Here is a 27,097-nt window from a genome sequence, read left to right as displayed (position 1 = left end):
CAACCTTATATCCAGGAAGGATTCCAAAATGTCCTCCTTTTGGAGCCTGACTCAAAAGATGGGTTGACATTTCTAGGAGTGCTTGAGCTTAGGTTTGGTCCTGTCCTCCATTGGTCTTTAGCGTCCTCCATCCTGAGCATCCCTGATGAGCATGGATTGACATTTCTAGGAGTACTGGAGCTTAGGTTTGGTCCTGTCCTCCATTGGTCTTTAGCGTCCTCCATCCTGAGCATCCCTGATGAGCATGGATTGACATTTCTAGGAGTGTTTCGAGCTTAGGTTTGGTCCTGTCCTCCATTGATCTTGTGCGTCCTCCATCCTGAGCATCCCTAAGGAGCATGGCTTGACCTTTCTAGGAGTGTTGGAGCTTACAGTTGGTCCTGTCCTCCATTGGTCTTGCGTGTCCTCCATCCTGAGCATCCCTGAGGAGCATGGGCTGACGTTTCTAGGAGTGCTGGTGCTTGGGTTTGCCCAGGGAGGTCCTCCACTGTGTCTCCGGAGAGTCCTCCCTTTGGCGATGCCTTCTCTTTCTTGGGCAGCTGAAGAGGAGGAGTTCTCGTTCTCCTCCTCCTCCTCCTCCTGCTGCTGCTGCTCTGTTGCCTGCTGTGTCCTGAGCAGCCTTTAAAAGGGCCTCCCTGGGGCTGCTTCTCCTTCTTCCCATCGGAGGAGGCGGTGCACCTGCTGCGCTGCGCTGCGGGGCTGGCGCTCTGCTGCCTGGACTCCAGGGAAAAGGCATGGCCACCCTCCCAGCAGGCGCCTTGCACCAAGAGCAGCAGCAGCAGCAGCAGGAGGGCTACCAGGAGGCGCTCCTGGCCCAAGGCTTCCTCCAGCCTGCCCCCGACCCAGAGGGGAGCCCAGGGCCAACGGGGATCAAGGCAGGTGAGGGGCCCTTGGGCCAACACCACCCCAGACCCAGTGCTGAGACTCCTTCCAACTTGGGCTGGGTCATCTCCTCCACTTTTCTTGAAGGTCCTCCATTTCTAAGCCTTGAGCAGGAATTTCTTCTTGGAGTGTTTGGAGCTTTGAATTGCTCATCTCCACTTTTTCCTTGAAGGCCCTATCTTCAGGGGGACCAGACATGTCCTCCTCTTCCAGGGCCTATCCTCCATTTCAACCTTCTGTCCAGGAGAGATTCCAGAATGCCCTCCATTTGGAGCCTGGCTAAGAAACATGAGTGTATATCAATATATTATTGATATTGATATACTATTAATGTTGATATATTAGTGTTTTTAGCTTTTGTATGTGGTCACCTCCTCTACTTTTCTTGAAGGTCCCACATCCAGGGTGACCAGAGCTCCTCCTTTTCCAGGACCTGTGCTCCTTTTCAACCTTCTGTCCAGGAAGAATTCCAATATGTCCTCCATTTTGAGCACAACTAAGAAGCATGGGTTTATAGTTATATATTAGTGTTTTTCACTGTTGTATGTGGCCATCTCCTCTACTTTTCCTGAAGGTCCTACCTTCAGGGGGAGCAGAGCAATTCCTCTTCCAAGGCCTATCCTCCATTTCAGCCTTCTGTCCTCCATTTGGAGCCTGGTGAAGAAGTATGGATTTAATATTTCTGGGAGGGGATCAGGGGGATCAGGTGTCCTCCTCACCACCAAGGAGGACCAGGCAAAATGGAGGACCTTCCAGGAAAACAGTGGAGGACCTGAGCAAATGCAGTTGACCCTTCCTATTCAAGGATTCTTTGTCCATGGATTCAACCATCAACAGCTTGAAAAGAATCAAATACTATGTCTATGTATATATATATATATGTGTGTGTGTGTGTGTGTGTGTGTGTAAATTTACAGCGCTTTATAAATAAAGGTTAATATTATATATATATATATATATATATATATATTCCCAAAAGGAAAGTTTGATTTTGCAATTTCTATGAGGGATAGCATTTTACTGCTTGAGCATCCACTGATTTTGAATTCCCCACTTGAGCATAAAAACCCACTGGGTGACCTGGGTCACACACTCTCAGACTCCTCTGAACAAATCTTGCCAAGAAAACCCCACGATGGGGTCACCTTAGGATCACCATAAGTCGGAAATGACAACAATCTAAGCCTGGGGACTGGAAGTAAGTGTCAGGACTGAGGCCCTTGGTGAGTAGTGGGTGGCAGAAGTGAAGCACTTTGTGTAAGCCACAGCTTGGAAAAGTGCCTTTTGGGGGTTCCAACTCTCAGGCTTGTCTAGCCAGGCTTTTAGGACCTGTGGCTGCCATGGGGATTTGGGAAGTTTTAAGTCATTGCTTCCCAGGAACTTTTCCAACCTCTGGCCTGTCTCTAGGATGCTAGTGTTTTTGACTCCTTGGATCTTTTACCATAGGAGTCATGGCACTGTTTTGTAGGGAACTGATTTCCAAAGAACTGCAGCCGAAGAGGCACAAGGGAGCCCACATGGCCTTTGCTTTTTGTCTTACTGTTTTAATTACATCAAAGAACAAGGTGAATGGGGTGTGTAAGGTAGCATTTTTAACCCTAAGTCTGGTTACAATATGTTAGTTTAAGGTGTTACTCTTTATTTGCAATACAGTAAATGGAAATATAGAAGTCTGAGGCAAGAATACACAGATTACACTTTTTGTTTCATTCCCCCCCCCATGTCTTTCTCTCCATCCACATCTCTCTTTATTGGACACCTTCATCCTAAACTTATTTAATGAAGAGTAATGCCACTTTAATTAGGAATATGCACTACTGAGTTCAGTAGGACATATTTCCAAGTAAATGTGTATACGACTTTAGTGGGATTGTCTAAAGTTAGATACTCAAAGTTTTGCACCAACCATTTTCTTTATATACCCACTTTTTTCACAACCACGATAGCATATTTCAGTGGTGCAGTGTCTACTGATGCACAAGTTTGCAAGTTTCATACTGACACAGCATTCTTCATTAGGTATCCATTCATTCATTCATTCATTTTCATTTATTCATTCAGGGAGATGAAATTTAACTGGATTGATGCCAGTTGGGTTAAAATTATGCAACTGAGACACACAAAATTCTACCATCCTTGTGGATAAAATAGCCAAAATAGTGGCATTTCTTGGATAGTTACAGCAATATCCACATTATTAATGGGACTAATGCTTTGTTGGACATTTTTGATTTTCTTCCTTTCCCCCTCTTTTCCTGTTTTCCTCTGTTGCATGCAATATAAGTGAATAATCTTTTATAAGATAATTTTTACAGTGGTCTTCTTCACATCTTTTCTAGTTTTACAGGTATATGATTTTGAGATAAAAACAGTGAAGGTTGGGAAAAAAGGAAATAGTATCCACCTGCCCACACATGCAATCTATATTGAAACTATGCTGTGGTTAAAAAAACCAACAAAACTGCCTATTGTGTCTGATATCATTCTCATAGAATCATAGAGTTGGAAGAGAGGGCCATCCAGTCCAACCCCCTGCCATGCAGGAACTCTCAATCAAAGCATCCCCGACAGATGGCCATCCAGCCTCTGTTTAAAGACCTCCAAGGAGGGAGACTCCACCAGTCTCTGAGGGAGTGTGTTCCAGTGTCAAACAGCCCTTGCTGTCAGGAAATCCCTCCTAACGTTGAGATGGAATCTCTTTTCCTGGAGCTTGCATCCATTGTTCCAGATCCTGTTCTTTGGAGCAGCAGAAAACAAGCTTGCTCCCTCCTCAATATGACATCCCTTCAAATATTTAAACAGGGCTATCATTTCACCTCTTGGGCACAGTTTCCAGACCCTTCACCATTTTAGTCCCCCTCCTTTGGACATGCTCCAGTTTCTCAACATCCATTTTGAATTGTGGTGCCCAGAAATGGACACAATATTCCAGGTGAGGCCTGACCAAAGCAGAATACAGTGACACTATTATTTCCCTTGATCTAGACACTATACTTCTATTGATGCAGCCTAAAATTGCATTGGCCTTTTTAGCTGCCACATCACATTGTTGACTCAAGTTCAATTTGTGGTCTACTTGGACTCTTAGATCCCTTTCACACGTAGTTTCATTCAGCCAGGTGTCTCCTATCCTATATCTGTGCATTTCATTTTCTGCCCTAAGTGCAGTACCTTACATTTCTCCGTGTTGAATTTCATTTTCTTAGCTTTGGCCCAGCTTTCTAGTCTATTCAGGTCATTTTTAATTTTGATCCTGTCCTCAGGGGTATTAGCTGTTCCTCCTAATTTGGTGTCATCTGCAAATTTGATAAGTATGCCCCTAATTTTGTCATCCAAGTCATTGATAAAGATGTTGAATAGCACTGGCCCCAGAACAGAGCCCTGTGGGACCCCACTGGTCACGTCTCTCCAGGCTGAAAAGGAGCCATTGCTGAGTACCCTTTGGGATCCTCATACCCACCCCAGATATTTAAATAAAGTAAATGAAACCCATCCCTTCCGGATTATTTTTAATTTACTGTATTTTCTTTTTAATCCTCTCCCTACATGCAGAAATTCATTTTAGCTGTGAACCGCTTTCCTCAGAAGAGGAGGATGGAGAGACCCATGAAAGAAAGATAAAATCTCTCAACAAACACTTGCCTCCAAAGAAAACCATCACTCAGATTATGAAGGATAAAAAGAAGCAGACCCAGCTCACCTTGCAATGGTAAGTTTATTAACCTTTTCAGAGGGTAGATTTAGTGTTCCTTTCCCCTCCTTCACAATATTATTTATTTTTCCTTTGTTTTCATGGGGAAAGATGTGTAACCATCTGCAGTGGAATTCATAGCATGAACAAAAATGATATAATATAACATGTGGCATTATGCATTGTGGTGTGATGAATCTGTATCTTCCCAGCCTGTACCCTGTAAACTGGCTTAGAAGAATATTTTGTGTCCTTTATGCAGGCAGTTTTTGGAAACAGCTAATAAATAAATAAATAAATAAATAAAGTTAGTTTTTATATATTTTTTCTTGGGAAAAAAACCCCCAGTGGATAATTGTGTTCTGAGCAAGATGATAAATATTGATAACAAATACTTTTTCTTTGTGAACTCTATATAATTGTTAAATTGGAGGTTTCAAGACAAAAATAAAATAAAATCTGATACAGTATGTATCCAGTTGAATCCAGTGATGTCATTTTGCAAGTAAACTGGACACTTGAGTCTCCTACATGTCTCCCAGTCTGGTGCACATGGTTTGCAATCCTCCAGAGGAGGTGTGAGGGACATGCAGGTGGCTGCAGAAGGAGGGAGAAAGCATCTTCCTTGAGCAGAGTGGCATAAGTAATATTGGATTTAGCTCTATGTGTAAATACTTTATTCTATAAATATTTACTATTGTGTAGGACATTACCACACAAGTTCCACTATAACAACAATTGCATCAGTCCCCCCCCAATGCAAACATATCACTTTAAGAGCATCCATCACTGTGTGTCTTCTCAACTGTGCAACTGGGACTGCTGTTCCTCTCATACTCTCTTCCTGACTCTCCCTTAACACCACCTACCTGCCCTATTCCCTACTCAGTATGCCTTTTCCCCAATTTTCTCTTGTTTTTCCAGAGGTCTGCTACTGTGAGTTAAATTTAAGAAAAGGAATAGAAAAAAATCAGGCATCTTGCGCATAGTGAGGAGAGGGGGTACATGGGGAGACAAAGGGGAGACACAGACTGCCAAGCTCACAACTTCCCCAGCAGCAAGATTTTGGACCTGGGGACTAGCAATATTGCAAGATTATTGACAGGTTTCCTTCATCAATGAAAATGAATAGGGCTGCAGCCACTATGGGTCGGGACAGAGTAGTCATGGATTGGAGGTGGCTTTGTTCAATAAGTATCTCCAAAGCTGCTTTTTTCCTGGTCTAATCAGGGTTTAAAATCAACATGTAGTAATATCCTTAACCAGCTAATGAATTTTGTAAAATGGGTTAAACCTTGATATATCACATTTTGTGTTTGACTGTTTGAATTAAACTCCAAAAAGCTACCAAGATAAAGCTTCCAACAAATGGAAATGCCAAGAGGTTATGTTTTCCCCCCTGCAATTACTTTTCTCTCACCACTCTTTACTCCAGCTCTAGATCAGAATTAGGAATTGCTGCAGGAAAGGTGGATATATTTTAATGGCTGGTCAGATCTGGCAAAAGTGTTGCTGAACCGTCCGAGCCTTTTTGGTAAAAAATGCTTAATCAGCTATCTAATGGGAAAAGCTGCAGAGAAATGAACACCCATATAACTTTCCAGCACTCTTTAATAAATACGCATTTAATGAATAGCTGCCTGCAAAATGCATGATGTCATCAGATCTGAACTCTTATTCCAAGCCAATATGACTAAACTGAAACTGTCATACTTTGGACAGATCATGAAACAATGGCATTTATTGAAAGTGACAATAATCCTCAGCAAAGTGGTAGGTAGTAGGAAAACCAGAAGACCAATCTACTGATGGATTGATTCCATCAAGGAAGCCAGGGCCCTGAGTTTCCATGACTTAATGATTCATGACTGGGGTCCTTGGAGATTCCTCATTCATAGAGTCACCATTAGTCAAAGTCAACTTGATAACAAATAAGAACAACATTAATACACGAGGGACTTATTTCTTAGATGAGAGATTTATTTCTCCTGATCATTTATTTGGGGGACAGTGTTGGGAAGCACTGAAAAAAATCAGACATAAATGTTGGAGGACTGTGGCAGCTCATGTGGAGTGGGGACCGGACCCTAAAATGATGTTGTGAAGTAGCTCCACTTGGTCCACAAGCTGCTTGTGGTGGGAGGTATTGTAAGCACAATGGATAGAGACATCTCTAAAGGTACTTTAAGAGAAGTATGTAGAGAAATGAGGATTTAAGATAGCATAAGATCTTTTGTTGTTATTATTGGCTCATTTTTCACCTGCAGGCTGGAAGAGAATTATATTGTATGTGAAGGAGTTTGTTTACCAAGGTGCATCCTCTATGCACATTACCTGGATTTCTGCAGGAAGGAGAAACTTGAACCTGCTTGTGCTGCAACATTTGGTAAGGTAGGTAACACATTTGATACACCCTGTTTTTTTCATCTTTAATCATCAGGACTGTTTCCTTCATTTTGCTCAGGAGTCCTATATCCTGAGTATCTGAATTCTTCTATGAAAACAGGAGCATAGAATCCTTCCACTGGATTTCCCTGAAAGGTGATTTAAAAAACTAGTTACTGGTGAGATACACTTTAGGCTTTTTGTTGCATGCTTTCTAACAGAATTGAGAGGAACCAATCATAAAAACAAGGGATTTGTGCTAAGGTAGAATGAACCATTCACCTTAAGAAATGTATATTATAAGAATGTATACTATGAGAATGAGGAACAGTTAATGAAAGTAAGAGTTTGGAAGGATAAAGTTGCCTGTAAATAGTTTCTTCCCATCCTGCAAATATCCACTCGTGTTTTAATGCTGAAACCATTTAATCAATGTGAGAGGTAGGTTTTCCAAATTAAATCCAAACTGCTATGAACTGGGGAAACTGAACACCAAGAAAGCTTTGGAGATCAGCTTTTTAAAAACATCCATGATCTCTTCCAGTTACCTTGAAGAGCTGAAACACATTAGTTTAATGAAACTTGGGGGATTCTCCTTATGATATTCAGTGACTTCAGTACCAAGAGGCAGAAAAAATCCTGTATTACTTCCTCTTCCAAGGTTTGGAAACAGTGAGATTATCTTTTTGTATTAGCTGCATGTCTGTCCATTATCAGTATTTATTCTGCTTTGGCTGCTGGGTTGTGGTGTCTGCATAGAGGAGCGGGGGCTCATTTGTCAGCTTGTCCTTACTCCAAGTTGCTCCATTGCAAGTCAATTTAAGGAGTGGTTTTAATTAAACTGTTAGAAGAGAAATCCCAGTATCAACATATACTTGAATTTAAGTTTCAGGATTGTTTACCTCAACAAACATTTAAAAAGATTGGTTTGCCCAGCTGAATAGCCTTATTTCAAAACCAAAGAATATTATCCCCATTGTTTGGATAACCATTTCAGCTAGGAATATGGCACAGTTGTCTTGCTGGCAGTTTTCAGGGCAGTTTCACACATGATGCTAAAAGTGCCCTTTTAGTATTTGTATAATATATGTACTGTGTAGTTTGGCTCAATGTGGCATGCAAAATAGAAGATGGCCATGTTAACAGGCTTACATTAAAGTTTCATAAAATGCAAAAACAACAAAAACAAAAAAGCTCACCATACAATTCAAACATATGAAAAACACATCTTTAGTCTGGACATAGCTATATCACAGATTTCAAATGGATCAATAATGATTCTTGTCCTGAGAGAATTTTGGGAACTATAGTTTTGTAAAAAAGGAAAGGAAAGGAAAGGGGAAAAAAAAGGAAGGATTGTGAATATCAGTTGGAATTCTTTCTTTGCATCCCCATTAAATTATGGTCTCCTAATTTATTTTGGGAAGCCACAATAAGTAAAGCAGAGCTTGAACACTTTTTAATAATAATAATAATAATAATAATAATAATAATAATAATAATAATAATAAATTCAGTCATAGTTCCGGTGCCCAACAAAGTAATTAATTACTATATTTCCTTGTTATTCAAAGGTAACTAAAACAGCTACTTGCTTATCATTTTTTTAAAAAAAGAATACCAGAATTTTGCATATTGCTGGCCTCTAATAAGAAAAGATATAAGGCTGAGGCATGAAGCAACTTTATTACTATAAAAGTGACAAGATGGATACATTTATAGCACAAAATGAATGACGTTATTCCACACTATGTTATATAGTTGCATTATGACTGAATAACTTCATTCCTCATTATGCCTTCATTATTGCAAAAGCAATTCATTAAAGTGATGAATTCTTTAATTCTAGTTACTTCCAAGCTTTGAGTTAAATTGCTAGAAAATGGATTTAGGTGTAAATCCACTCCTATTACATGCCAGCCTTCATTGTTAACTGTAAACCTGATCTACATGCCTGGGCCTTGCCTCTTTCCATCTCCTAAATGTGCAAAAGAAATAATTTAATTTATTAGGCTAGCCCACACTTTTTATTATTTTGAAAGAAAAGAGGCAAGATTGGGAGTGAGAAAGAATATGGTACATATTTTAATTTAAATTGTAATTTTAATTAAATAACTAAAGAATAAAATACATTTTTATGGACTGTAAATAAGTGGAGGGTGAAAGTCATGGAATGTAATGTGGGGGGGGGGGTAGGAATTCAGATATAAATTAAATGTTTCATGTTACTGCTATACATTGGTATTGGTATAGGTATAGATAGATATAGATATAGATATGCTTGGTTGACTGAGCAGCCTGGGATGCACTGTTTCAGATCACAAAATATGAACCGGCAGCATGCAGATAAGCAAGCATAAAGTGTAGGTAGGTGGGGAAAACTGCACAGCAGCCAAATAAGGCTGTAGCATGCAGATAATGGTTATATATTTCCTGGGCAGATCAGATTGAAGACTTCTGCTTTCTGGTCCACTCTGAAGCTTTACCTTCTGGCCACACCAAGCAGGAAATTGGTTGGCCAGTGGATCAAGGACTTCTGGGAAAGTTAGGCGGGTTACAGACCGCCAAAAAATACATAGTGACTACGTATTAGGGTTAGGAAGGTGCGGTGCTTCTGCACCCCCTAACCCTAATACGTAGTCACTACGTATTTTTGGCGGCGGCTGTTCCAGACGTGTCGTGGCACCTATGACGTCACGAGTGCACCAGCGGCACCTCACGGCGTCATAGCTGCGCCGCAGAAAGAAGCTCAATTTTGGAGCTTCTTTTTTGCTCTGTAAGGGAGCCGCGCGGTGTGGCTGCAGCGGCTCCCTTACAGAGCAAGCGGCGGCGGCGGCAGACCGCCGCAAAGCAGCGGTCTGTAACCCACCTTAGTATGAGCTTCACTACCTCCCAAACCTGTACAGGATCACTGGAGACACTGTCTTCCATTCTACACACACACAACCTGAAGGAAAACAAACCAGAGCCTCACATAAGCTGGGAGCCTGCTTAGTCACTGTAGTGCTAAAATATTATAGGGCTACCATGATGCTCAGGAAGTATCCAGGTAACTAGAATTTACCTACTAGTAAGTCTAATCTGCACAGCTGAAATAATGTAGTTTGACACCACTTTAACTGCCATGACTCAATGCTATGAAATTGTGGGATTTGTAGTTTTGTGAAACATTTAACCTTCTCTGTCAGAGAGCCCTGCTAATACAACAAACTACAAATCCTAGGATTCCATAGGAAGGAACCATGATAGTTAAAGTGTTGTCAAAATACACTATTTTTGCAGTGCAAATTGAGGCCTAATGAAAATGAAGGTGTTTCACATATATACAGGTATTACAAAGGGAAAGGGTAAAATTTTGTTCTTTGGCTCATTTTTCTTTTTGGTTCTAGATATTTAATAATTGGCATTTCACTTTAGACTATTCGCCAGAAGTTTCCTCTTCTCACTACAAGAAGGCTGGGCACAAGAGGCCATTCAAAGTAAGGCATCATTCAAATCTATTTGATTTCTTAATCTGCAGATGCTCGTTTTAAACCACAACATGCTTATTCAGACATTTAGATGTCTTGCATATGATAAAAAATATGGCCACTACATCAGTCACAACTTACTGGTTTGCATCCTGAGAATCAAAATGAAATCCATAGAAAGGAACTTTTCAACCCCTTCTCTCCCTTCCTCTGGGGAAAAGTATCTCTAGAGGACTGAGGAAATCAATACTATAATTTAAAGTGTCCTTTTGCCTGTCTGTTATGTAATGTAAATTGACATGTTTAGTAGTATAGTCACAATGCTTTCCCCCCCTTGCTTTTCACCAGCTCCTGAATGACCATTGAGGTGGGAAAATTTAAGTGAAATAGTGAGTTGTGAGGTGGGGTCATTGCAGGAGGTGGAAGAGACTATCAGCTGAATATAGGTCCCAAAACACTGATCAGCTTTGCTGGGTTGACATAACTCATATCTTTTTAACTACAGCAGAGATGGAAACCTGTTATCCTCTTGATTTTGGATCAATCCCATGCTGGCTGGGACTGTTGAGCATCAAAGTACAGCACTATCAGGAGTGCAATAGGTTCTCATCCCTGTTCTCCAATGTAGCTATAATAAGGCTAGGATTTATTTGTACTGGCAGTATAATTTTTAAAAATGTTTGTAAAGCCAGACAGAAGATATTTTGTGTGTATGCATGCAATAAGATCTCAATTAGAAAAAGCATAAACTCTTTATACTTTTAGTTTTGGAGCACTTGTGCTTCTAACCTATCACAACAACAGTATGTTTTGGGATTTTGCAGTTGTTTTATAAAGTCAGCAATCAGTTGTTCATCAGTGATTGTTGTTAATAGCTAGAGAGAAAACCATGGATTCAAAATGAGTGAGGAAATTCCTTTTACAAATTATGCAGTGGCAAGGATCACTCTACCCATTTTGAATCTCTGTGACTTCACTAATTGACTCTATGCACTTTAAAAGATGGATGCAATTATGTTTTTCAAAAGATTGAAGAGAACCATTCCTACACATTTTGGCACATTATCACTGGTTTTCTAAGGGCCTGAAACTGACTATCTATCCCTCCTTCCCTTCCCTTCCTTTCTGAAGACTGAACATCTGAGCTAGCTAATGGTGTAAACAAACACCAGATGTCATTGTTAGAATCCAGGTAAAACTCAGCCAAAAAGGCAGTATGGTATCTCTAAACCATCCTTTGTTGACTACTCTTTTCTCAGAGGAGAAGAGATCTCTGTCCATTTGATAGAGTTAGCTCAGAAAACAACAACTTAACCAAAAGACAGAAGCCTGAGCATATAACTTACCACCTTAAATCTGGATCAAGGGAGAGAAGTGCAACCTGCCCAATGTTGTTGGGCTGAAAGTCTCAGCAGCCTTATCCAGAACATCCAGTGGCAAGAACTGCTGAGAGCTGCAGTTTATTTGCACAATTGCATGTAATAATCATTTTTGCAATTACTTGCCATTTTTGCTTTATTTGTGGGATGCTTTATATGTGCTTTAATCTCTCTTTAATGCCGAAATTGGCCCCAGTGTGATAAACTCCTATAAGAGTACAAGGGTATGTACACTTTGTTATAAGACATATAAATTGGGAGATGTCCAATCTTGGCATGTGCATGTGTGCAAGAGAGAAAGAGAAAGGAAAGGAAAGCTTAAAGACTGGTAAGGGGAGGTTATTACTTATACTTAATTTGCTGAAATGGATTGCAAAGGACACTCCTAAATGGTGGATTAAACTGAAACCAAAAGAACAGGTGTTTCAAAGCTGCCTAGGGCTTTCATTGGACAGAAACACAAGGTGATAGATGGGCAAAGTTGGGCATCCAGCCAGCAGTTTGAAGAATGAGTTAGTCACAACAGGATTGGTCTTGAAACTGCCATACACTTTCAGTGGCCCTACGAAAAGTATACTTCCCCCCCAAAAATACAAAAGACCAAGTGGTCCTCTGTGAAGAAACTTTTCTCCTCAGTTGAAAAAAGATGGTGGCATTATATGAGCATCTTTCTAAAAAGGGCGAGTTAAGATACCTTAAGATGCTGAAAAAAGTATATTTGTTTTACTACAAGATAAGACCAATGGGCTTCAGAAGGGATTATTAAAACAGCATGCATGGATCTCTAAAAGATGCATCTCTTAATGACAAAGACAGACAAGTAATATAAGGCTTTCTGAAAAGGGAATCTTGGGTATTCAATGAATGAACCAGGAGCATACAGAGACGCACAGTGTTCTTAATGTTGTTATGCTCAACCGGTTGTATTCAGAGTGTGAAATTCCAGGTGTGAGGGCAACCTGTTCTCCTAACTGCATCAAGGGGTCAGCCTAGCAAATCTGAGAATCCCATGGCTTGAGGCATTCAAGTGTTAGGATATTCTTGTCCATATTTCAGTGGAGGGTCTGGTCTTGTGCTCTGGCTTTTGCACCATTAACTGCTGGATCTTGTCAGTGTGGCAGCTAGAAATGGACCAAATGAAGCTGTAGAGGACAAAATGGAAACTCGCAGGAAATAAATAAACACATAAATAAATATTATTTCTTACCCACCTCTCCCTAAGGCTTGAGGTAGGGTACAACCTAGGTTAAAACAGATAAAAAGAGGAAGAGCCAGGAGGTGTGTCAGGAGAATGAAGGAAGAGAGTAAAGCGAGAAGAATGAAGCAAAGTCGAGATAAGGAAGTAGTCATTTCATACACCACAGTTAATGAAATTCCACATGGATTACTTAGTAGAAACCATAAAGAATGATGGCTCCAGTCCAGAGGAAGTTGGTTGCACATAAGCCCTATCGAAATCAATGTGACCAATACATTAGTCATGCCTAAATTAAATCCTAGGACTTCACCATAGCTAACATTCTTTGGATTGGGGCCAAAGGTTAGCGGTGCAGCTGTGATTTCTCTTGAGGAATAACATGTGCATATGTCATGGAGTAATAATGCACATCCCCCCCCACACACATACACATATTCACTCTACAGAGCAGTTTGAGCTCAAGTTACAGTGTAATTTCTTTGTTGACTTTGATCAATTCTAAATTTTAGCTCCTCCTTCCATCATTTCTGAAAGCCATTATCTTATTTATTAAAAGTGATTTAGTGGGTTAATAAAACTGATATGGCAGCTGGCCTTGTGATAACAAGTTATTGCTAGTCCCTGAGCAGCTTAATCGTATCATTGCCTTATCAGCCATCATTTGTGTCAGCATATGCTACGGTCAGGGTGACTTGCTGTGCAGGAACATATGTTCACGCACATGGGAAGGGATGGGTGAAAGAAAGTCAATTATTCTGCTTCTTGCTGAAAGTCTTGATGAGAAAGACAAAGATTAGCAGTGCAGCTTTTATTTAGTTTCAGTAAAACAGAAACAATTAGACATTAAAGCAAACAAATCTGATCTATCCACTCCCTCCTATAAATCTGTTGCTTCTCCCAAGTCAACACTAAGTTAACAGGCTCTTTTTATAGGCTGTGATGCATAATATATACTATATTATTAAAACTGTATTTCACCTCATAAATATTATAATACTTTATGCTTATAATATTTTTATTTTACACTGTAGATGGAAGCTATCAACAATAATATGCATCATATGATTAAATATGCAAACCTCTCTGTGGTAGTTAATGACCAAAAAACAGTATCCAGTAGACATGGGTCTGTATTTTCTTTTCTGCCTCCACCAATTAGAAAGGCTTTTTTCATTTAAAATATATATTTAATTGTTTTAAATGACATATTTTTCATTACTTTATGAAATAATCTAGCTTATTTTCCGAGCCAATCTGAAAATCTTTGGAAATCCAGCTACTCCACCATTTGGTCTTTGTGGATTCATCAGACACCCTCCCTGTAAGCCCTCCAGTCTCCCAGAAACTCTCTTCTTTCCAGGGTTGCATTTACACTGCAGAACTAATGCCATTTGACACTGCTTTTAGTGCCATTGCTCTGTGGTGTGGAATTTTGGGATTTGTAGTTCTGTGAGCTATTTAGCCTTCTCTGTCAGAGAGCTCTGGTGCCACAACAAACTACCAATCCCAGGATTCCATAGGATGGAGCCATGGCAGTTAAAGCAGTGTAAAATTGCATTAATTCTTCAGTGTATCAGCAGCTCAGGAAATACTTAGCAGGCAACAGCACAAGTAGGACTGGCATGTGAGGAAAAGGAAGGAAGATGTTCTTACCACTCCTACAGTGCTGGCCACTGTGCCTGGACTAAAGTCCCCACAGCCCAGAATAGATGAACTAGAAGTCAAGGGGGAAAAGGACAGGCAACCCCTCTCTGTCTCTCTCTGTGCACTACCTCAGTTCTCCTCTCATTCTTTGGTGAATCTTTGAGGGAGGAAAGCATTTGGGAGAACAGAAATACAGGAGGGGGTGATCTCACTCATGGGCTGGGTGCCTCTGTCATAGAATGGTAAAGGTGAAAGGAACTCATCTAATCCAATCTCCTACCAGTGAAAGTATTCACCACTAACACATATCTGACAGATGGCCATCCAGCATCTATTTAAAAACTTTCAGTGAAGGAGATGGCACCACCTTCTGGGTTAATCTGTTCCACTTTTGAACAGCTATTATCATCAGGATGTTCTTCCTACTATTTAGTTGGAATCACTCTTTTTTGTAATTTGAATCCATTAATTTGAGTCCTAATACCAGAATACTCCATCATGCACATGACAGCCCCTCTATGGTGCTGTCTGTCTTATATTTGCATATTGTCTTTCCACAAAATTCACCAAGGCAATCTACTGTACACCAATTCATATAAAGCACATAAAGGGAGCTTTCACACAACATAATTAAAGCACTACGATTCCACTTAAATTGCTAAGGTAGCATCCTGTGGAATTAAAACAGAAATGACTTCAAAGTACACATCATCATCAACAACAAGGGAGTATTTCAAATTCTCAGCCAGAGAGCTCTATTGCCTCCTCAAACTACACACTCCAGGATATCATAGGATATTCCCCTGGCAATTAAAATAAAATCATAGTGCTATAATTGTGTAGTATGGAAGGGCTCTAAATCAAATAAATCCAATTTAAACTGATATTATTTATTCTTTTCAAGTTATATGCTACCTTTTCCTCTAAAAGTGGCTTACAACAAGGTTAAAGCATTACAGTTTTAAAAGGTATATTAATGAGATGTGCCTTAACTTCATTTTTAAAAACTGAGAGACATAGGAAACTACTCTTAACTCTTATGGAGCTCTCTGGTTTTCTGCACTCTGGGAAAGATTGAAGAGAAAGCCCCTTGGTGACAATGGCAGGTTGGAATGACCCACCAGGGAGGTATTGACCCTGGCTGGAATAAAGGGGATGTTTATATCCTTTCTCCTCCCCATTTCGACTCCTCTCCCAATGCTCCAGGTTGTTTTCACTCTGTCTCAGCAAAAGAACTGGTGATTATCTCACATAAATGTCCCTAAAGAGCACTACTGCCAGGATAGATCTTTCAGCTTGCCTCCCATGGTTTGGACTAAAAAAGAGGGATAAATCTTCATTTGATTGTTATTCACTGGTCATTTAATGTGTTGTAGGCACTGAGGGTAAGTGATGGAATATATACAGTATTTGTGTGTTAATTGCTAAAAAATGTTGACCACATTCCTTCGTGGTTAGTGAGCAGGTAGAAGGGAGTTGAGACTGCCTCAAGAAGACCCAAGGTGAGTCTCTTGGAGTTTGCCTTTGCCTTCCTCTGAGGCTGAGAGAGTATGGCTTGCCCAAATTCACCCAGTGGGTTTCCATTACCAAGCAGAGGTTTGAACCATACTCTCCAGAGTTGTTGTTCAACACTTAAACCATTATATCACACTGGCTCTCCTGTGGCTTAACGTTAAAATGTTTTTTCACACCTCCAACACACACTCTCTTCCCATATATTTTCTAGTCTCCAGTTCAGGCTTTTCAAAGGAAGGTAGTGGTACAGTGGTTTGAGCATCTGACTTGGACTCTGGAGATTGGGGTTCAGTTCCCTGCTTGGCCCTGAAAACCCACTGCGGAGATTACCACATGGAAGACAGGATAGGGACGGGATCATTCTCCCATCCTTACCCCATCCATGACCCTAGTGAAAGTGATTGCACAAATCCCTTTCACACTTCAGCCTGCTGGTATTAACAGGTTAAGATGTCAATACAAAAGACTGCAAATGATGGCTGTCAGCTGAAAGCACTTTTCAGCCAGCTGCAGTGGGAAAGTGATTTGCGCAGTTACTTTCACTCATGCTCCCTGCTGGGTCAAGTTCCGGTCAAGTGTGAAAGTCCTTCTTGCAATCAGGTGGGAAGGATGGGACAGGGACTGGACATCCTGTCCCCCTTGTGATAATCTCCTGGGTGACCTTGGGTGAGTCACACCCTCTCAGCCCAGGAAATCCCATGATACATTCATCTTTGGGTCACCATAATTTGGAAATGACTTGACGGTACACAGCAACAACAAGAGATCCTACATGACAAAGTCCATCTGCTTATCTCCATGTGTGTTGGTCCCTCCAGGCCAGATTTTGGCTCTGGCCTCTAAATGGATGTGGAAGAAGAAAATGAGAAGAAAAGAGTAAAATGAGGCAGGCAGGCAAAATAATTACAAGTTTGTTGTTCCTCTGCCCTTCCCACTGTTGCAAACTACCACCCTCCCTTCTTTCCATTCACCTCCCTACATTCCCCCTTCTCTTGTGACAATAGCCCCAGAGAGCTTGGCTTTTGTCTGAGAAGTGGTAATTTTGGATGGACCACAAGAAACTAGAGAACATCTTTTTTCAGCCTGTTCAGAAAAGAAAATATGTACTTATGAAGTATATATATCTGCCACTAAGAGAATGTTGTAATATCAAGGTGTTTGTTTTTTTAAAAAAAAAAAGTTCTTCCTTGGATAGTGTTAATGCAAGATAACTGCATAACAGATATACAGCAGTTACAAAATGTTATGTGTCCATTCTGGTTGTCTTTATTTTCTTTGTGTCCTTTTTCATAATCTGTCAATATACTTTTGGGGTTCTTCCTCACTACAGGTATCACTACTATGGAATTGGCATTAAAGAAAGCAGTGCATACTATCACTCCGTGTATTCTGGGAAAGGTCTGACAAGGTATTGTGGAAGAAGTGTAATGCTAAGATACTGTTCTATGTCCACTGAGGAGCAATTTTTTGAGCTGATACTCAGTAATATGAAGTTTCTAAAGATGTGAGATGTTATACATGATGAAACAGCACATGGAAGAAAAGGCACTGGCATATGCAATAGTTTAAGGCAATTACCAAATGCTCAGCTGTTGTCTACACTCAGAATCAATGCAGTTTTCACTGCTTCAACTGCCATGACTCAATGGTATGGATTTCTGGGATTTGTAGTAATTTTTGTTAGATATTTAGTCTTCTCTGTCAGAGAGCTCTTGTCCTGCAACAGAATACAAATCTCAGAATTTTATGGGATGACAGTTAAAGTGGTGTCAAACTGCATTAATTCTGCAGTATGGCAGCACACTCAATGAGAAAGTGTCCTCCCTCTCGGCAAATCTGAAAAAAGCAACTATAAAAGTGGAAAGTTTTGTAACCACCTCCCCCCCCCCCCCCCCCCTTCCCAGGGCCCATTCTGGCACCCTAGGAGAGGAAATAAATTATGTTTTTGCGTGAAAAAGTCCAGGACTTGTACCCTCTCACAGTTTCCCTGTTCAGTGCACCACTTTCACCCAGTAGATATCTGCAGCTACTGTGAGAGTGAATGAAACATTTCAGACCCAGGTCCACTGATTCTACACCTCATCCTCAGTAATTGTATTTATGTCCTGCCACCAGACTGAAAGCATTTAACAAAGGTTCAAAAGAGAAAAGAGAGAAAAGAGAGCAATAGATGACGGGGAAAAGTTGCAGGTATAGTTATATTACCATATCACAGTATGAGGAGAATATATTTTTATAAGTGTATAGTGCACTGTTCTTCCCTGAACTAAAAGTCATATATCTTGGTTTTCAAAGGTTTTCTGGGAGCAAAATGAAGAATGAAGTAAGTAGCATGTGATGTGTTGTTTAATCTGTCAGATACTGATGCATTTGAAATGACTTTAGTGGCACAGACCTCTGTTGTTGTTTTTTCTATTAGGGATGTTACATATTCTTTGAAACATCAGGCTTTCACTTGTCCAGCCTCAACTCACATACCTCAGATTCTGGAAAAGTGGCTTCTTTTGAGTATTGCTTCTAAAATCTTGCATAGATTCTGGAAACTACTACAAAAGATTTGCCATGGCCTAAATCCAATTACTGGTCCAAACTGGAGTATACTCATTGAATCAATTGTTAAGTTATAAGTCAACATCTCCAAAATTTGTTTTTATTCAGTGGGTCCACTCTAGTTGGCATTGGGGTTAACATTTGGATTCAGACTAATATCTCCAGCCTCTGCAGTGTTTTATGCACCTTTAGAAGTCTGGAAATAGATCATCTTGATCCAGAGGGTTTTAGATCTAAAAGATAGATGCTCTCTTTAGAGATTTTAACAGTATAATGGTTGCTGACATGGTACTTGCTATGCCTGTTTATGGTTGGATGTTGATTCTTAAATATCAAGAATAATGTTTACCATGAAGTAAGTTTCACTGAACTACTGTGAATGCTGGGGTAGGCTTAGCTTGGCTCTCTGCAGGCAAAAGATCTCAGAGTCAGTCTCTGACATTTCAGTATGGAGCTGATTGGACCAATGCTCTAATGATGTAAGACAAGTTTTATTGTGACTTTGTGGTGATTGTTATATTTTTGCAGTCTTACATGACTTCTCTAAGGTCACAATCCATCACTTGCATTATGTTAAATTCCACTGAAATCAACTGGCCTCAGCTTTTAGTATAACCCTCATCTGCACTGTCTTCTAAGGCCAGATTGGTCTGTAAGAACACCAGTGGAATACACCAGAAATGTAACTTTCAGGCCATCCTTTTTCTTCATTGTTTTTCCCATGCATCTGAAATATAGGCCCCATACAGACAGGCTAAAACAAAGCTGCTTCGGGTCACTTTGGAGGTATGCTGTTTAAATGCTGCATGAGTGCTAAGGACTGGAGCGCAGCTTTGGCACAGCTTCCAGACTCTTAGGATGCATGCATCATTTAAACAGCATACCTCCAAAGTGACCTGAAGCAGCTTTATTTTGGCAGTCTGTATGGGGCCATAGTTGTGATTTGTATTTCAATATGGCACAACTACTGTTAATCACCTGGCAGTCTTGCTCAGTGCAGGCAGGTATCCTCTTATAGGAACAGTAGGTTCTTTGTTTGCTGAAGGAGGAAGGTAGCTGGTTTTCTTCCTAATTGCAAACTCTTTGTGTCACCTGAAACATTGCCCTGCCAGATCTCCATTCCTGCCAAAACCAATTTTGCATCAGGATCTTTGCAACCAATGGTCTAGTCATGTTACATATCTTTAAGTATTCAAAGTATATACACATAGGATTGTGCTGCAAGTTGCCTTACAACAGATGGTGTGATACGAATTGCATGGGTTAAGGATGTCATATATGAATCAGAAATGCAAGATCCCTGATAATGTGAATTTTCCCGTGCATTTAAACAACATGAACACCATGCTGTCTTTCTTATTTTAATCTCCATTTATCTAATTCAAAAAATAGTGAATGTCTTTTTCTGCAATAATGTTTCTTTTGTTACTCTTGTTATCATTTTTTAAAGAAACAATCACAAAATATTCATAAATAATTGTTTAACTTCAGCCATATTGACTCATGACCATCTTTTAAGCAACCTAATGTTTACGTCAACACAAGAGTAAGCAAACATAATTTCTTTCATTTAGCTCCTTATCTATATTTGAATAGCTCAATATTTGCACAAAGTGCAGCCTGGAAATCTTTTTTTTAAGAAGAGAAAAGAAAAGAAACAAATTTAAAAAGTTAATTGAAATCCTTCTTGAACTATGAGGCTGTCCCTGTCAGTATACAGAGATCTTGCAGTACCTTTAAGACTAAGTAAAAGATAGACGTTGGTAGCCTGACCTTTCATAGACACAGTACTAGGCTAAATGGATGTTGATCTGATCAGTGTGGTAATTCTGAGAGTGCCAGTATGTAAAAATGTGTGATCAATGGAATAAATTGAAAGGGTATGATGCTCAAGACAAACTAGTTGTATTTTCTTTGTGTTTTGTTCAACTACCCAAATCCTATGCCTCTGGATTCATCGTGAAAAATACATGACCTGGAATACAGTTCAGAAACCAGGGATGGATGGAGTGGACTTAATCTGGTTATATCTTTCAAGAATGTGTTCACAAATAAGTCCACGTAAATCCATTTCATCCTGTCTTTGTAGTGGCAAATAGCAAGGTAGAGGGGACAAAAGTTCTTTGTGTTACCAGACATCCATTCCTGAAACCTTTGACTGAAGCCATACTGTTTATCATAATGTACTTTATGTGCATGTGTAATACAAACATTTTAAATGTAATACAAGCATTTTAAAGACTGGAAGGAATGGTGTTATACTAAGAAAGCAACGAGAAAGTGCCATTTATGGATATGATTCAGAAAACTGCATGCAGTGTCTTCCCTTTTCTTCCCTTTCCTCCCTTTCAATTGTGCTTTTAAATTCTTGATGCTGGGATACACACGTGTCTTTCTGTTCTTTCCTTTGCTTTGTTCTTCTTAATTCTTAGAAGTGGTATAAATACGTATGCAGGCATGTGGGAGAGAGGACACTGGGACTGTGCAACTGAGTATTTTAGAAAGTGCTCCTGATACAACTTGCATTTTGTGGTATGACTTTGCGTACACAGAAAGCTTCCTAATAATTCTGACTGATCACCAATAAATGTATGTACATTAGTTTAGCCACTTTTAATATTACTAGGATGGTAGCTGGCAATGACATTCATTTCTAAATATATTTCGCCTGTTTTAGGGTGGATTCACCCGGAAATATTCCCTGAGCTCCAAAACAGGAACTCTCCTTCCGGAATTCCCCAGTGCTCAGCATCTTGTGCTGGACAGGTGCATCTCTAAAGACAAGGTGAAATGTGAAGTGTTTATCTATTGAACTGATTTCCAGATCTACACCCTTTATTCTGTCTCTGCCCACAAAGGCTTCACAGTAGTGCCATGAAATAGCTAGAAATGTCTTCAGCCAAACAGACTTGACTGATTTATGAAGGGAGCAGATCTTTCCTATCACCTGTTAACTAGCTTTCCATTGGAAGGTGGTTGAATTATTTACATATTAACTTGCCTAATATTTTACAAACAGATAGTATTTGACTTGAGGAAAGCAAAACAATGAAATAGTTAGGAGTCTTATCCACTGCAAATACCAATGGATTAATTTAGCACTGATAAGATATGGCAAGTTTTTGGGACAAATTATGAAGCAGATTTTCCCTCCTGGTTTGTTTTATCAATGAATAGATTCAGAGGATAGCAATCTTGTTCAGTGTTATTTAAAAATGGCTCAAGTCAGGGATGTAGCCGGGGGAGGATCTGGGGGTCTGGACCCCCCCTCCAATTGGAAAAATGAATGGTGTGTGCTGCTGCGCCGCCGCACTCAAGCCCCATTATAATGGTGGCACTTAGTCTGGACCCCCCCCCCCCTTCCTAAAATCCTAGCTACGTCCCTGCTCAAGTGTTTTACAGTACTTATTTTGTTTGTTACACTTAAACTGACTGATAACAAAAGTGTTTTTTACCTTCCTATGACGTGTATGTGTGTGTGTGTGTGTGTGTGTGTGTGTATATATATATGTGTGTGCATATGTTCAGTTTCCATGTTATACTGAGCAACATATCCTTATATTGTTAGAATTGAGCCCCAGTTTTAGGGGAAAGGGAAGGTTATAAATAAATTGGGGGAAAGTGGTTGATGTTTACTCATGAGAAAATTCTGTCAATTTCTGGGAATTGTAGTTTGTTGTGGCACCAGATCTCTCTGACAGAGAAGGCTAAATATCTCACAAAACTACAGTTCCCAAAATTCCATAGCATTTAGCCATGGCAAACAAGTAGTGTTAAACTGCATTATTTCTGCAGTGTGGATGCAGCCTAAATCAGGGAAATTAGCACTGAAAATAATTTTGTTTTTTGCCAGTTTTCCCTAAGTGTCTCTTTAATTAATGTTTTGATGATGGTGACATAATATTATAATTCTCAAAGCCTGAAAGACTTAAAAAAATCAAGATGTAGTTTTGCAAAAAATCAGTGGAACTAAATTTTGAGTAAAGAACTAGCTCTTTAGCACTGGCTGTTATTCAGTTTAATTAATATCTTAATTCTAGAAGTAAATTGATGCTAAAATTTAAATTCAACTTAATCACTTTAATTAAAAATATATGGTGTTTATTATTAATACTGTACATGAATATTTTAATGTTTGTTTCATAACATACAATTTATGTTAGAAAATTTCCACCTTTACCTTAGATTTTAATTAATTCCTATCCCAGATTGGAATTGATTTCTAGTGGGATTTTTTCTGTTTCACTTTCAGTAATATTCTAATTTTTTGTTTTTCTTTTATTTTTATCTATTTCTGAGCATAAGCAGAGATACACATCCATGCACAGTTTTATATGCATTTTACCTGATAAAAGGGATTGAATAAAAGAAATTCCAGCCAGTATATGATTTCTTGTACACTTAGTGTTGTTGGAGATGTGTTTTTGTATAAATATTCAAATAACAATAAGTAACTACCTGTCCACTGGGAGATTTAACATCTCATGATTCTGAGAAGGAATTTGAAGCTTTTAAAGACCTGTGATCCTAGCAACTGAGACTTCAACAAAGTGCTATAAACACACACTGCAACAAAATTATAAGCCTTTTCCCTCTAGTAAAAGTAGGGAGAGCAGCTCATCAGATGGTACCAGAAAATAGAGTACCTATGTTAAATAAGAAAAAAAATGTTACTGAGCTTGAAAAAGTTACTTTTTTTACTGCATCTCCCAGAATTCTCCAGATGGAGAGATTCAGAGAGTTGCAGTCCAAAACGGAACTTCTCCAAGCTCTGGCTGGATGAATGAAAAGGAAAGAGACAGTTAAACTCCTAAGTGGTAAATAACAATAATTAGCAACCAAATTAAAAAAACCCATTCGGCAATATATGATTCTCAAACATATTGTTCAATGATTTATAAACCTGACCCCAAAAGTAAAACTATAATTTTAGACTGATTTATTTATTTATGATTTGTTTATTTTATTTTTCATTGCTAAAACAGGTGGATACCCTAATCATGATGTACAAAACCCACTGCCAGTGTGTCCTTGATAATGCCATTAATGGTAACTTTGAAGAGGTAAGGCTTCTTAGAGTGTACATGTATTTTTTTACTGTAGGAAGACATGGCTCGCATATCACTCAAAGCAGCACTCTGATTATTGTTCTGTAGATCCAGCATTTCCTGTTACATTTTTGGCAAGGAATGCCTGACCACCTTCTTCCCCTGCTTGAAAACTCTGTTATCATTGACATCTTCTGTGTTTGTGACTCAATACTATACAAGGTATGCGGCACATTTAACTACAATGAAGTTACCTGTGTATCTTGGATCTGGCATAGAGGGGAGAAACTTGGAACCTGAACTGAAAGCCTGCAGTGTATCCCTTCCCAAGCAATTGCCATATGCAGGTAGGGAAGGATAATTAAAGAACTCCAAGAATCCTTCAGCTAAGCGCAGCCAGTGGCTGTGAGTTTTGATCTTCCAAATCCCCCCAAAACTGTAATCTCCCCAAAAGTAACTTTTCCAAGTGCTGGGATAGTATTCTCAGTTAATTCTTTAATATTCCCAATGAATGAAGTACCATATTTTCCAGCATATAAGATGACTGAGCGTATAAGACGACTCCCAACTTTTTCAGTAAAAATATAGAGTTTGGGATATGCTTGCCGTATAAGACTACCCCTTTTCTTGTGAAACTGGCAGCCAGGCATGCGCATGTGCACAGACTTCAACACTCACCTGGAGACCTGTGAATCTGGCAGTTGATCTTGTGCACGCATGTGCGCCGGCTTCAAAATGCCTCTGGAGGCCTATGAAGCTGGCAGATGGCCTTGAGCGCTGGCTTCAAGGGCCCTCCGGAGGCCTGCGAAGCCGGCAGCTGGCCTTGCACGCATGTGCGAGCCGGCTTCAAAGGCCCTCTGGAGGCCTGCAAAGCCAGCAGCCGGCCGTGCACACTCACACTGGGATCATTGGAGGCCTGGAAGGTGGTAGGAGGGCGGCGCGGAACAGGCCAGGTGAGTGCGCCGGGCCACGGGGCTCTCTTGTTGCCGGGCTCAACCCGGCGTATAAGACAACCCCCGACTTTTGACCCAATTTTAGAGGGTCAAAAAGTCGTCTTATATGCTGGAAAATACGGGTACAATAAGTATGATGAGGGAACTGACAGAGTACATGGAGGGAATGAAATGTTTCACAGATTTTATTACTTTATTAGCCATTAGAAAGATGGTCATCTTCTTGCTCTTGTTTTCAAGGTCCTGACAGATGTCCTCATCCCTGCAACTATGCAAGAAATGCCCGAAAGGTGGGTAGCTATCTGTCTATGAAGTTGTGGTTCAGAGCATAAAGGCAAATGTTGCAATTACGGATAGCTTAGAAAAATAATTTGCTTAACTTTTTTGTTTAATAAAGCAATGGAGGTCCTCTGATACCTAAAGATGTGAATTATCGTAGCAGTATTTTACTGTAGAATGTAATTGATGTGATTATTGTAGGAGATGGTTTAAATAATTTAATACTTTAAATGCCCTGCATACAAGTGAACTGTGCTTTTCAAGCCAGAATTCTGTTGAGCTATGCTTTGCAAGCAGGAAAACTATTGTGCCAGGGCTTACTCCTGTGTGTATATATTCAAAGAACTGAGCTGTGCATGATTGGTGGAGAAATGCCCTGACTGTCCCAACTGGCCTTGCTTCCTTTAGTCTGGCATTTTAAAACAACACATTTTAAATATAATATGTCAGTTGTGAGTGCCAAAAGAATTAAGAATTTTAAATTCATAAGGTCCTTTTTTGTTCTCATCAAGTTAGAGCACCCAGGCCTTGTCATGTACAGAAAAGTACTGTATACAGTGCTCCTGTTGCTGAATTCTGCCATTTAGCCCATAGGGCTGAATACAGCTTGCTGGTGTACAGGCATCACCAAAGAGATGGTTAGTCAGTTACAGCAATACTAAATACTAGGTTGGGGGGCAGGTACATATTCAGTCAGTGTCATCCTACCTCACAGTGCTGATTATATATACACACTGAATGGACACATGGATCCTTTCTTTACATTAATATTAGCTGTGGTTTAAAATGACATTTGTTAGATCTATTTTTCTGGATTTGGACCACTTTTAAGGTGGAAAGGATTTTTCCTCCCCCCCTCTCTGTTACTGAATATCCTGTTGCCTATACAGGATGCTTAATTGGTTTTGACTAGATAAGGTTGCCCTGTTGTTGTTGCTGTTGTGTGCCTTCAAGTCATATGGACTTGAAGGCACACAACAGCAACAACAAAATGAACCTATAATGGGGTTTTCTTGGCAAGATTTGTTCAAAGGAAATTTGCTGTTGCCTTCCTCTGAGGGTGAGAGAGGACACCCTGCAGGCCAAGCAGGGAGTTGAACCCTCATCTCCATGGTCACAGTCCAACACTCAAGCATTCTATGCTGGCTCTAGGATTGCCATGACAAGTTTTAATTTAGGAAGCTGCCATTGGTGCTGATGCAGTAGCACTGTCCCATTTTGTTATGCCAGTGCTGCATCATACTATCATCTATTGTGACATTTGCCAATCTGGTAATTTTTATGTTCACTCTCTTGCATTTTATTCCCAGTGTCAGGAGAGTTCCACTTTCTCAGCATAAGGCAATGACAAACCTCCTCTAAATAAATCTTGCCAAGAAAACCCTATAATAGGTTAACCATCAGTCAATGTCTGAAGGCACATAACAACAAAGTTAGTTGCAACTCACATCAGTCATATTGATTTCAGTGAGTCTACTCTATCTGAGCACAAAATTTAGACTAACCCTGAGATTTTGGATTCTTGTTATACAAGTTGTCAGTTAAATTCAAACATTTTGGTCCAGTTTGGGTCAGTTTATGAGTATATGAATTGGGCTGACTAAATATTTTGCTGGCTTCCTTAGTATGAATAATAAATGTGGGGTGGAGAGAGGACTAAATTTATGTTGGTGAACAAAATGGTGTAAAAAGAGGTTTAACTTGAGATTTAAATAAGTGATGTATGCAGAAAATAAGAACTACTAGATATGCTTATTTAAATAGAGTATTTGAATGCTCTGAAAGGTCTAGGTTGAATTCTTGTGTATTCCACCATGTTTGTGGATGTGTCCCTCCCTTTTGACAGACTTCATTTTACAAGCTATGCTTCAGGTGGTTTTGCAAATGCAGATAGTACAGATGATCCTTTTCATCCTGGGAACTGTGTCTGCTGAATTTGTACTGAGTACATAGTTATGAATGTGTTTCATCTTGTTTTTTAAACAAATATACACCCAATTTGTAAATTACTTCATAAATACCATGGAAAGAATTTGATTATTAAAATATAGGACAAAGTGAAACTGACAAATTTGTCCATCTGTATTGTGACATGATCACAAG

At 39.7% G+C, this 27,097-nt stretch overlaps 1 protein-coding gene across 1 annotated transcript in view; it reads left to right on the top strand.

Annotated features, from left to right (window-relative positions):
* The first annotated feature begins 734 nt into the window (after window positions 1-734).
* The window catches only part of RFX6 (regulatory factor X6), a 48,588-nt gene continuing 22,225 nt past the window's right edge, over window positions 735-27,097 (top strand). The window contains exons 1-10 of the mRNA XM_042457056.1: window positions 735-879; window positions 4,435-4,591; window positions 6,841-6,964; window positions 10,376-10,437; window positions 17,495-17,572; window positions 18,460-18,487; window positions 21,392-21,499; window positions 23,700-23,777; window positions 23,871-23,984; window positions 24,956-25,005. Coding sequence (XP_042312990.1) covers window positions 735-879; window positions 4,435-4,591; window positions 6,841-6,964; window positions 10,376-10,437; window positions 17,495-17,572; window positions 18,460-18,487; window positions 21,392-21,499; window positions 23,700-23,777; window positions 23,871-23,984; window positions 24,956-25,005 — 944 coding nt within the window. The remainder of the gene's footprint in view (window positions 880-4,434; window positions 4,592-6,840; window positions 6,965-10,375; window positions 10,438-17,494; window positions 17,573-18,459; window positions 18,488-21,391; window positions 21,500-23,699; window positions 23,778-23,870; window positions 23,985-24,955; window positions 25,006-27,097) is intronic.

This window comes from Sceloporus undulatus, chromosome 1 (assembly GCF_019175285.1).
Source record: "Sceloporus undulatus isolate JIND9_A2432 ecotype Alabama chromosome 1, SceUnd_v1.1, whole genome shotgun sequence".
NCBI classification, from domain to species: domain Eukaryota; kingdom Metazoa; phylum Chordata; class Lepidosauria; order Squamata; family Phrynosomatidae; genus Sceloporus; species Sceloporus undulatus.
Note: the sequence above shows the minus strand (reverse complement) of the source record. Positions and strands in the feature narration are given on the sequence as shown.